Source organism: Bactrocera neohumeralis, chromosome 3 (assembly GCF_024586455.1).
Source record: "Bactrocera neohumeralis isolate Rockhampton chromosome 3, APGP_CSIRO_Bneo_wtdbg2-racon-allhic-juicebox.fasta_v2, whole genome shotgun sequence".
In the NCBI taxonomy this organism is placed as follows: Eukaryota; Metazoa; Arthropoda; class Insecta; order Diptera; family Tephritidae; genus Bactrocera; species Bactrocera neohumeralis.
The window spans coordinates 13,187,383-13,199,948 of NC_065920.1; the positions used below are offsets into that span (position 1 = coordinate 13,187,383).

General features: G+C 35.5%; 1 protein-coding gene across 9 annotated transcripts in view; it reads left to right on the forward strand.

Annotated features, from left to right (window-relative positions):
* LOC126754238 (vascular endothelial growth factor receptor 1) overlaps positions 1 to 12,566 on the forward strand; it is a 70,204-nt gene that overhangs the window by 53,205 nt on the left and 4,433 nt on the right. For 5 of the 9 annotated variants that reach the window (XM_050466221.1, XM_050466227.1, XM_050466225.1 and 2 more), the window contains 12 exons: positions 658 to 1,047; positions 1,112 to 1,239; positions 3,838 to 4,012; positions 4,901 to 5,293; positions 6,945 to 7,096; positions 8,198 to 8,372; positions 8,445 to 8,914; positions 8,996 to 9,296; positions 9,361 to 9,519; positions 9,679 to 9,969; positions 10,032 to 10,511; positions 10,580 to 10,739. In XM_050466221.1, coding sequence (XP_050322178.1) covers positions 658 to 1,047; positions 1,112 to 1,239; positions 3,838 to 4,012; positions 4,901 to 5,293; positions 6,945 to 7,096; positions 8,198 to 8,372; positions 8,445 to 8,914; positions 8,996 to 9,296; positions 9,361 to 9,519; positions 9,679 to 9,969; positions 10,032 to 10,511; positions 10,580 to 10,739 — 3,274 coding nt within the window. Of the gene's footprint in view, positions 1 to 657; positions 1,048 to 1,111; positions 1,240 to 1,502; positions 1,708 to 3,837; positions 4,013 to 4,900; positions 5,294 to 6,944; positions 7,097 to 8,197; positions 8,373 to 8,444; positions 8,915 to 8,995; positions 9,297 to 9,360; positions 9,520 to 9,678; positions 9,970 to 10,031; positions 10,512 to 10,579; positions 10,740 to 12,566 lie in introns of all 9 variants that reach the window. The other 4 variants (XM_050466224.1, XM_050466228.1, XM_050466229.1 and 1 more) reach the window with 4 other exon arrangements.

The following is a 12,566-nucleotide window of genomic DNA, read 5'->3' on the forward strand; positions in this document are numbered from 1 at the left end:
TTATTCCACATCTCTTTTTTCCCATTTTATCGATCTGTATGTATTTTGCTATAATTTTTTCCATTCGTTTGCGATTACAAATAACTTCCCTGGTGCTATACAGCTGTCTTTAATTAAACGCCACCTCATCCAATAAGAATACCAAAAAGCAAAGAATTCTTTGTGAGTAAATAGAGTTGGACTTTGGCGCCACTGGCGACACAGTTTAATTGTGTGCATCCGATCTCTGCTTTTTTGTGGCTTCCAGCAGTTACATATATTAAAATTTATTTCAGTTTGTGAGTGTGTACATATGTATGTTTTGGAATGCGTGCGCCAACCACATAAAAGTCTTATACAACATAATATAGATATACACGTATGTATGTATGTGTGTTTTTGGCACTCAAGTAAGAAATATGCTCACAGGGCATACGAAAGAATAGATTTTATGAATGTTAATAAAGACATATACATAACTGTTTGTTATTCAGCAAAACCATTCCATTCAACAAAATTGAAAAGTAGCGAAACGAACAGACAACTCGCATAAGTCAAACAAACTTGCATAATCTAATAGAGAACGCTTTATGTGAGCTTGCTAGAACATTTTAAGGAGTTATCCGCATACATTCTATTATTATATAACTAATAAGTTTTTATTTACATTTCTTTCAGCGCCACAATTATTTCCAACAAACGACGACGAGGAATTCCGTCGTAATGATGCTGTCGAATACGGTGCACCGTTAATCACACCTCTAATGGACTATGTAACACTTGAATTAAATACAAATTATACAATACGTTGTGAGGCCGATGAACCATTATCGTGGAGACTACCTGGTGATACTGTTGATTACGACGAGCAAACATTTAACACTGGTGATCCACAACGTCCCCATGGCAGTATGCTATATCTACAGGATATATCTAGCAAGAATTTGGGTAATTACTATTGCATAAAAAAATCGAGTATTCCAAATAGACTAGACGCAATGCAGGACGAGGAACTTGTAGAGTTGGTTAATAATTATAAAGCGTCCTCAATTTACATATACGTTAATGGTAAGTATAAATGTACGTCGTAGAGGCATTGATTATATTTACTAACGCCGTTATTCTCCCACAGATCCCGTTAATCTTTTGTCACAAAATGAATTTCCGGTAATTAGTGCGCTACAGTACCAGGATACGGTCATACCATGCAAACCAACTATGCCCGACATAGAAGTGCTGCTAACCACGTCGCATGGTGAAGTAAGTATATGTACAAACGAGTTTTTATTTTGACTAAATGTCAATTTGCTTTTAAGCTCTTCCAATTTTACACTTTTCGCATACACGAGCTTAATAATTTTTTCGCTTGCACTTTCAATGAAATATTTAATTAATTTCAATGTTTATCAATGCTAATTGTCATATTCGGTTTCATATTTCATTTAATTTGTGTCTTTAACTAATTTGGTTATGGCTATGCTACATACATTTTTTCTTGGCTTAATATTTTATATTATATTTAGGATGGGGTGGAGGCAAAAGTTTTGTGTTCCTCTAAGTCGACGCCACAGCATACAAGCTTTCCACCTGCCAATGTGTATGACTCAATTGAATTCGATCCAAAAATCGGTTTCATCATACACAATGTGAGAAACATTGCTGATTTGGATTGCTTTAGCCGCAATGGAAGCACAATTAGTTCACTTAACTATATAATTAGTATGAAACGTATGTTATTCAAGTCTTTTTTATCTAAAAAAAAACCACAACAATAAATTTATGTAGATCGCAATACCTTGTATATATACATACGACTATTATATATTATAGTTACCCAAAAGCAATATATAGTACCATATACATCCATAAATATAGTAGATATAGTAGACAGTACACAGAGTACATAGTAAAGTAGCTCTAGCAGTATGCCAACCTGTATAAATATGTAATTATTTGGCATTACTCTTTATAAATACAAAAATAAGTACAAATTTGCTAAATAGATAAAGTTATTATCATAAATTATAAGTTTTATATAACAAAATAATTAGAATTGTAGGTAGTCCTTATATCAATGTTGCATAATATGATTAATTGGTGGAAATTTCAATATAAAAGAAAATATATATATTTCATCTGATTAGACAGCGTTCAATTGAGCCTTAGCATATATCACGCCAGGATATTTCAAATTAGGCAGCAAAAGCAAATGTGATTAATAGTGTAAACTAAAGAAAGATCTGAGGGTTAATTCACACTAAAACTAAAAAGAATTTTTCCTGGAAATGTAAACTTTACCAATAGTCGTTTAGGCGTAAATTAGTACACTCGTTTTGCAAGGGATTATAAGAATTTCTACAATGGTTTCATTTCTTTTTGGTATCAATTCACTTTATGCCAAATGAAAAGTTATTAGGTACTTCACCTAGTTTTAACATATGTATATCGTCACCTAAAATGTAAAATACCGTATCATCAAAACACAAATTTGGTTTCAATATGAGTGGTTTAAATTATTTCGTTTTTCCTTCGCCTGTAAACTTATGAAAATAGGGATAGCTCTAGTGGCTTATAAAACAAGGTGGGTTCCAAAGTAAACAGGACTTAAAAAAAAACAAAAAACAGAACAAATGGTTTTTTCGGCAAAATAAATTTATTTTATTCAAAATAGTCTCCTCCTGCTTCAATACAGCTTTTTGCACGGTCCAAAAGCATATCGAACGAGTGTTTTAGGTCGTTGGCCGGAATGGCCTCTACGTCTGCATAACGCTTTCCTTTCATGGGCAAATGCATTTTTCCGAAAAGGAAGAAGTCGTACGGTGCTATATCAAGTGAATACAAGGGGTGGTTAATGGTTAAAATGTGATTTTTGGTCAAATAATCGGTCACAAGCGTGTTGGATTCTGAGCAATTTTTGCTCGTCAGTCAATTTGTGCGGAAAAAACCGAGTACACACATTTCGTAAGCCCAAATTCTCGGTCAAAATGCGATAAATCGATGTTTTGGAGATGTTCAATTCCGTTTCCATGAATTTCAATGATGATTTCGGCTGATTTTTGATGAATTCACACACAGTTTCGTTGGAATTTCCGGTTATCACGGATTTTGATTGGCCCACATGTTGATCGTATTTGTATATTAGTATGATATTTATACTTGTATTAGAGAGCGCTACCAGAATCTGTTTAAGAATTTTTAAAACCATATATACAGTTCCCAGTATAATTTTATTTCCGAAATTCAGATAGTTAAATTATTACAAAATTTTAGCATATTTTTTAAATACAATGCAGTTATGTATGTATATATGTATGTTAGTAAGTCATATTATTTTTATATAACAGAATATTAGTACACTAGTTAAAAAAGTACTTTTGTAGTCCATCCACAGAAATCATTTTTGTAAACAGAGTATATGTAGACATTCTCACATTTACATATTTGACTTTTTCATTATATACATTCTTGTATTTTTACATTATAACAAGTTCTCAGTTGCCCCTGTGGAAACCTGTGTCCACTCTGCCACATGAACGATTTGTTAAACTAACCTATCCAAACAAAGTTAAAAAGTAAACACTCACAAAATTTGTACACGTTTTTATTATACCAATATATACATATATACCTACTTATATAACATAAAGATATTTTTCATATTGTTTATTTTGTATACAATTCCTAAGAGTCCTGTACTTTGCTCGTCTTCTCTCGTTAGCTTTATGTATTACACACGCCCGCATACACACCGTCATCACTTTTGTGCTCTTTACTCGCTTACCGCTCGTTCATATAGTTAGTTTTTAAGTCTATAACTTTTTTTCTAAATTCAACACAAAACGTTTTATTGCTATTTAGACATTTTCCAGTGAAAATACCGGCCGCTATAATCCCCAGCGCGGTTTCGTCGTCGAAATACGCGGCGTTACCGATGGCGGCAGCTATGTGTGCCGACCGAAAGTGCCGTCTCCATTAAATGATGAGGAGGAACAAACCTTTGAGATCTTTTTTAGTGGTAACGAACCTGTTAATCGTGAGTTTTGCACCCCATTTGTGATTGTTTTCTGTGTCTCTTGTACCTATCTTATTTACTACAGCTACATTTATTGTAAACAAAATACTATTTTCTTTCACTTACGGTTTGATATGAACGAAAACGAATTTAAACAAAATTTATTTAAATATTTAGTTGAAATGATTGAAAATGTTACTAATATTTGGAAAAAAATAGGGTTAACTTTTTCTGACGTTATCAAAAACGTTTTAGTATATTTCTATTAAGAAGTATGAGTTAAGCTAAGCCTAAAATAGTTGTATACTTACATATATCCACTCTTAAAAATTACGAATAACTTATGACAATTATTTGGTTATTAACTTGAAATTTGGTGTTGGTTTTTCGGCTTTCTTTTATTTCAATTTTATTCGAGTATTTTACTCCTAAGTATACAATTACATAGTTTACATGCGTATACACACTTACATACATGGCCTTTTTCTATTTTTCCTATACATCATTTTGGGCCTCTATCACTCCGGCGGTTATTGAAATACATACTTAACAAACGAAAACGCGTTAAATTTTTTGTAATTAACATTAAAAAATTAAAAAAATCAATTAATTATACATTTGTGTGTATGAATATTCGACAAACTGAAGCATCGGATAATACATCGGTGGAGGCTATAGTAGCTACAATGAATACCACAACTAGAAACGAACCAAAGCACAACGACAACCAAATCATATCCCTAAAAACTAAACGCATTTATAAACCCAGACCAAGCCGAAGCACGAAATCCGAAACAAGTACAGTAACTAACAAAATCATGTTTGTCACTAACCGCATTTTTGATGTAGCTAAACGAAACAAATCGCCTGTTTTGCATACAATATTGAATAATTCTGTTGTTGTAACAGCTGTGGAAATGGGTGTGGATGTTGATCTTAATGTTGACACAACTAATCTTGGTGATGGCAATATTGATCATGAAAATAAGCGTATCATTGGCGTTGAAACTCATAATAGCAATATCCTAGCAAATGTTGTGGGTGTTACTAATGGTGACGGTTACGTTACGACTCAAGCGACTACACTTTTTGGCTATAAAAACGCAAAAGTAGTTAACAATTATACAGACGACCCGCGCACTGACATTGATAATAGTGACAGAATTGTTGTTGAAGAAAATCATATTTATGAAAGCGAACCACATCGTTCAACACGTTTGCGCGACACAAAAAGACCGCTTTTAAAACGCGCTGCGCCAACAACTAGATGGCATAGTTCACGATTCCGTGGTGCGTTACGATGTAAGTTCTATATATTAGCAGCATATAACAGTAGATTAAAGCTACACATTTTCATGTAGATTTTTCGTACCCTTTTTTCGAGATTGTTGTTTAATGCACGGAATTTTCTCAATTAATATATTTTCTTAAAGCGCATGAGTTATGCTGGAAAATTATAGCTGTTTACATACTTTTGTTTTCCAACGAAATTTTTCAAACGCACAATTTATACATTAAATGTTATCTACATACATATGTACCACGTTTTAATTTCATTCGAAAGTTTTTGGCTTAAGTGAAGCTCATATTTTAACGCTTAAAAAGTTTGCGAAAGCTTTTGGCTCAAAAGAAGCTCACATTTCGGCACGTAAAATGCTCCGAAAGCTTTTGGCTTAAAAGAAGCTCACATGTTGGCGCGTAAAATGCTTTAAAGTCGTGCATATTGTATTTGGTAAGTAAAAAGGTTATGAAAAGTTTTTAAACTTGGGAAGGAAGTAAATGAAGAGTATGGAAGAAAAGCTGTAGAAAACTTATAAAACTGAAAAAGTATACTTATATATGTATTTTAATACATGGTATATGATATACTTCTATGTAATGTAACTAAGTGCCTAGCCTAGATCAAACAAAAAGCAAACTTGCAAACTCGCGAAAATTTCTAAAGCACAATTTTAAAGTAAAGATTTGTGGTCAATATGGTATATCAAAATCTTTATGAAAATGAGACTGAGACTCATCACAGCCAAAGTGATAATATGCTTCTAATTTGTAGTGAAATCTTCTTCTAAAATATTACTAAGGGTTATAGTAATAATTATTTTTATAATAAGCTTTAGAAGTTTAAGCTGCTGCTAAGAAAATGGTATTAGTTGAATTGAGCTTAAAAGATAGTGGAGACTATCACTAAAATACTGTCTTTCTGGTTATTTCCAACAACTACAATAGAAAAAGTTATGAATTTGTATAATTAGTAAAATTCAAGAGACCTATATAGCATTTTTCTAATAGAACTATCGTACAAGAGACTTTCGAAGCACACATTAAGCACAAACTCTTAATCAAATTATGCAATAATTATAATTTTTATACAAATATAATAGTAAATAGCTTTTTTGTTTATGAATTTCACCTAAATAAAGGTACTTTGTTTATGCATACACAGCTTTAGCTAATGGAGCTTCTTGTCTAATATAATCCAGTTTGTGTTTTTACCAACTGAGCTTATATAACATTTTCGAAAAACAAACACATCGGGAACTGGTGCTTATTGCTAGTATCATTTCATTTCTATCATTTCAAGCGCATCGAAGTATTTTTGCATTCATAACTAATTTTCACAACTGTATATCTGTATACCTTCATTAAAAAATATTCAAATTGCATTTTATTTAGTTTGTATGTATTTATTTGTAAATTGTATTGTATATTGTTTGTAGTGTTTTATATAAAATATTTGATTTGTATATGCTACGCTGTATATTATTTTTTCGTATTTAATGTATTTGCATGCATTTTGTACGATTTGTACTCCTCTGTTCTATGTATTATTCCCAAGTAATGTTGGCTTTTAGTTTTTAGTAACTTTTATTTGAAAAACACATTTACTTATATATTTACATAATTTTTTTTTTGCTTTACGACATTCATCGTCAATAAATCGTTATACAAATAGCGAGTACGAAATATATTGAGAAACCGATTATAACCTCAAATTCCCGTGGACATGTGAACGTTGGTGAAAATTTCACGCTGAATTGCTATGTGAAAATCGCCTTTGATGTTTCCTACTCAACAGAATGGAAAACACCGCCAGGAGTTGATGAGGTGAGATAAATTAAAGCAATAATGAAATATATAAAATTTATTTTATTAAAATTTTGTATAAAAAAACAAGTAAGGAAGGGCTAAATTCGGGTGCAAGAATAAAAGCTTGGGAAATATCTTAAGATGTAAATCGTCAACCAGAGAAACAGAATATAAGCAATTTTATTGATACATATATTCTATATAACTAATACACTGACCGACACATGCATCATAAGTTTCGTTAGAAAAACGAAAATCATTATACGTAGTATATGGGATTATGGATAGTATCGACCCGATTTTATCTATTAAATATTATCATGCCACATATTAAAAAAATGTTACCTGAGTTTCAATAAGGTATCTTACATACAATCATCAATCACATGGAGGAAAATAAGTCGGATGTCCGAAAATCCTGACATTAGTTATGTGGGGGCTCAGGGGAGTATTATACCGATTCAACCCATTTCTGATACACAATGTTTCTATTGTTAGGAAACGATTATCTCGGAATTTTAATTGGAAATACCTTGCATTGACCGATATTTTCGGTCAAAAGTTAACTATAGATACTAGGGTTCACATATTCGGTACCTTGTGGCTTGAACAGTTTGGTGGGATTTAAGATAAGAAGAATTTCACGTACTAAATTTAGTCGAAATCGTCCTCCTGATCATTTATATATAAATTTCGTGAAGATATGTCGTCAAATAAAAAAGTCTTCCGTGCAAACATTTGATTCCGATGGTTCAGTTTGTATCGCAGCTAAGTATATGCTAAAACTCCGATACCAGCGGTTTTGACAAATGATCAGCTTCTTAGAAAGAAAAGGACGTGTGCAAAATTTCATATCGATATCTCAAAAACTGAGAGACTAGTTTGCATATATACAGACAGACTCATAGACAATCGACTCAGCTCATCATTATAAGATCTCCGACGTTTCCTTCTGGGTTTTACAAAATTCGTGGCAAATTAAAAATACGCTGTTTAGGGTATAACAAATCAAGATGTATTTTGTGATGAGAACCAATATGAAAAGCAATACTTGTTAAAATACTTGCACCAATAGTATTTCCTTCAACTAAACACTTGTAAATATTTTATATGATATAGGACCGCATGATTAAAACTATACCAACATTTATAAATAAAACATCCACACATCAAGTCGGCGAGGCAAAATTGACAATACTAAACGCTAAGAAATCGGATTCTGGTCTTTATGAATGCATTTGCACGGACCATTCGAAAAATGTTGGACGCAACAATTATCAAATGACAGTTTTAAGTGAGTATACAAGCTATATTGATTTAAGCGAAACATTTTTTACATAAATACTTTTAAACACATTATCGCCAGATCGCGATGAGGGCTATATCAACATTAGTGAGCCTTCCGGTTATTACAAAATCGCCAGTAGCGCGAATAAAAAGGTGCAGATCAATGTTAAATATCGCGGTTATCCGTTTCCTACGCTTACTTGGTACAAACCAGACAACACGCAAATTCATCCATCCAAAAAATATATCATCAACACCACCGACACTTCGATTACGCTGCAAATTGTGAATGCACAACTGGAGGACAGTGGTGAATATGTGATACGCGCCAAGAATGAATTGCTGGTGAAAGAGTTGAAATTCAATGTGAGCATCAGCGACAAACCCAAAGTAACAGTCGAGGATGTGTATGTGCAGGCTGGCGAAGAAGCACATCTACAATGCAAAGTGTTATCCTTTCCTTTCGCCGTAGTCTCATGGGTATTTACACCGTGTAGCATATCGCCGCGTTGGCCTTCGTGCAACAAGCGAATGGATCAAAATTTTAATGTATGCAAACTTTATTGATTTTTTTTTACTTTCATACCAATATTTTAACATAAATTTAACTTTATTACATAACAACAATAGTCTACACGAAATGCGCAACCAGGCGCAACGGCCGTTGAATATATACATGACCTATTTTTTACGCCAGAAAAGCCGGGTATTATGCATTGTTTAGCAGTAAATCCGAAAGGTATGGGTGAAGGTAAAGGTCACGTGCTTATTGGCGACATAAATGAAAATATGACCATATACGGTACGGATGAGAATAAGAAAATTGCACGCGGTGATGAGGTGACACTCACGTGTGCTGCTCTCTCTTATTACTTCTCTGACGATCTGGATTGGTATAAAGATGGCGAATTGGTGGAAGAGGACAGCAGCAGTAAGTTCCATATTAAGAAAGCAATTGGTTTTAAATACTCATCACATTTATCTTCTTGTTGTAGATTTTGTCATCAGCAACTCTTCAAGCAGCTACTCGTATCAAAAAACATTGGTAATCGAAAATATACAAGATCGCGATCAGGGCAGTTATGAGTGTCGTGCACGTAATGCAAACAATCCCGATATGCAAGAAACTAAATATAGGAGCATTTTTGTTAATGGTAAGTTGGCACCTAAATCCATTTTTGTTTTGCGAAAATTAGCAAGATCACACCAATTTCGACAATGAGTGTGGCTTTCGCCAGAAGTTCTTGAGTAACTGCTTTACGTTTGAACAAAATAAATATGCGCACTTTTTCATTCTCTTTTTTCTTCTGCAGAACCCTTGGCTCCAATCATGCGGTATACCAATCTTGATGAGAATGATAAAATGGAGCGCAAACTAGGCGATGCTTTACAATTGGAATGCAAACCGGAAGCAATACCAGCAGCGGAAGTACATTGGTATAAGGACGATGTTGAATTGAACAACAGCAGTTATGTGAACATTCTAGACGACGGCAGCAAACTAATTATACAATATATCAAACCTGAACATGAAGGTGCATACAAATGTGTGGCTTCAAATCGTTTGGGTTCTGCCGAAGTGAGTTCGGCGGTTAAAATAACAAGTGAGTTTCATTTTAACCGCATGTAATAATCTAAGTAAACTCATAACTTAATTTGTTTGCAGATTTGCCACGCATGCGCGTCGGTTGGATACTCGCCATACTGTTCTTCTTCATTTTCCTTATTGCCCTGGTGATTTATCTATGTGTGCGTGTCATGCGCGAACGAAAGCGTCTGCGTGATTACAAAGCGGCCGGTTTGGCAAATTTCGAAGACGGCGCTGTGGAGCATATAAATCCAGCGCTGACATTAGACGAACAGGCCGATTTATTGCCATATGATCGTGCTTTTGAATTTCCACGTGAAAAACTTAAATTGGGAAAGCAATTGGGTGCCGGCGCCTTTGGTGTGGTGCTAAAAGCTCATGCGGAAGGCATACGACCAGATGAAAAGGAAACCGTAGTGGCTGTGAAAATGGTCAAACGTATTGCTGATAATGAGGTGATGCGTGCACTGGTGACGGAATTAAAGATTTTGGTGCATCTTGGCCCAAATTTGAATGTTGTCAATCTCTTGGGTGCAGTAACCAAAAATATTGCGAAACGTGTGTAGCTGAATCACTCGATTGTTCTAGATAACTTCATTATATTATTTTGAACATATTTTTTTCAGGTGAATTAATGGTTATTGTGGAGTACTGTCGTTATGGTAATGTACAAAACTTCTTACTGCGCAATCGTAAACGATTTATAAATCAAATTAACCCTGAAACGGATAAAATTGATCCAACCATTACTAAACAGAGGTTTTCGGATAATTTCGAGTTAAACCGGTATGTCCTTTTTTCTACATCGTATCAAATAATAGCTTATTTACTCATATATTTGGTTAAGATATTCATGTATATACTACATGGCATGCAGTTCAATAATAACTATTTTTAATAATAATAGAGATGTAAGATTACTCGTTTTTAGTTTCCATTATCTTAAACTAACTGAATTTTACTAAACAAAAACAAGTATTCAGAAGTTCATATTCATATATTAGCATTTTTTACAGTCGATATTTGTATCTAACAATTGCAATTCCAATAGAATGTTCTTTATGTAATATTTCGTGGCATGGCTTTTTGTTTGCTTGAACCCTATGATTTTATTACTTCCGTTTTAATTCAATTGTGCAACACTAACAAAACCATTGCCTATTCATAACACTTTTAGCGCTAATGACCATTTAAGAACTTGAATTAATTACTAACAAAGGCGTTAGCTTCGGCCGCACTGAAGTTATACTATTGTTCATAGGTGCATGCCCCATAGTATAAAATCGCCTAAAATTATCTTTATTTTGATTTTGATCGGTCTTTTTGAAAGGCAGCTATTTGCTATAGTTGTATACGAACATTTTGCCGATTTGGATCTGTCGATTTGAATGGCAGCTATACGTTCTGGTTCTAACTCAACAATGTAGCTAGTTGGCAGCTGGCTCTATTAAAGAAAAGCAGGCACCGTGTCTGGCCAGTGTTTGGTTGTCGCTCACGCCGCGAAGTGGTGTCGCTGTTATGAAGCTGGCTGCCAGCTTGCTCTATATAAGAAAAGCAGGCGCCGTGCCTGGCCAGTGCTTGGTTGTCGCTCACGCCGCGAAGTGATGTCGCTGTTATGAAGCTGGCTCTATATAAGAAAAGCAGGCACCGTGCCTGGCCAGTGCTTGGTTGTCGCTCACGCCGCGAAGTGGTGTCGCTGCTATGAAGCTGGCTGCCAGCTTGCTCTATATAAGAAAAGCAGGCGCCGTGCCTGGCCAGTGCTTGGTTGTCGCTCACGCCGCGAAGTGATGTCGCTGTTATGAAGCTGGCTCTATATAAGAAAAGCAGGCAACGTGCCTGGCCAGTGCTTGGTTGTCGCTCACGCCGCGAAGTGATGTCGCTGTTATGAAGCTGGCTCTATATAAGAAAAGCAGGCACCGTGCCTGGCCAGTGCTTGGTTGTCGCTCACGCCGCAAAGTGATGTCGCTGTTATGAAGCTGGCTGCCAGCTTGCTCTATATAAGAAAAGCAGGCACCGTGTCTGGCCAGTGTTTGGTTGTCGCTTACGCCGCAAAGTGATATCGCTGCTATGAAGCTGGCTTCAAGCATTCTCTATATAAGCAAAGCAGGCATCGTGCCTGGCAAGTGATGTCGCTGTTATGAAGCTGGCTCTATATAAGAAAAGCAGGCAACGTGCCTGGCCAGTGCTTGGTTGTCGCTCACGCCGCGAAGTGATGTCGCTGTTATGAAGCTGGCTCTATATAAAAAAAGCAGGCACCGTGCCTGGCCAGTGCTTGGTTGTCGCTCACGCCGCAAAGTGATGTCGCTGTTATGAAGCTGGCTGCCAGCTTGCTCTATATAAGAAAAGCAGGCACCGTGCCTGGCCAGTGCTTGGTTGTCGCTCACGCCGCAAAGTGATGTCGCTGTTATGAAGCTGGCTGCCAGCTTGCTCTATATAAGAAAAGTAGGCACCGTGCCTGGCCAGTGTTTGATTGTCGCTCACGCCGCGAAGTGTTGTCGATGTTATGAAGCTGGCTCTATATAAGAAAAGCAGGCGCCGTGCCTGGCCAGTGCTTGGTTGTCGCTCACGCCGCAAAGTGATGTCGCTGTTATGAAGCTGGCTGCCAGCTTGCTC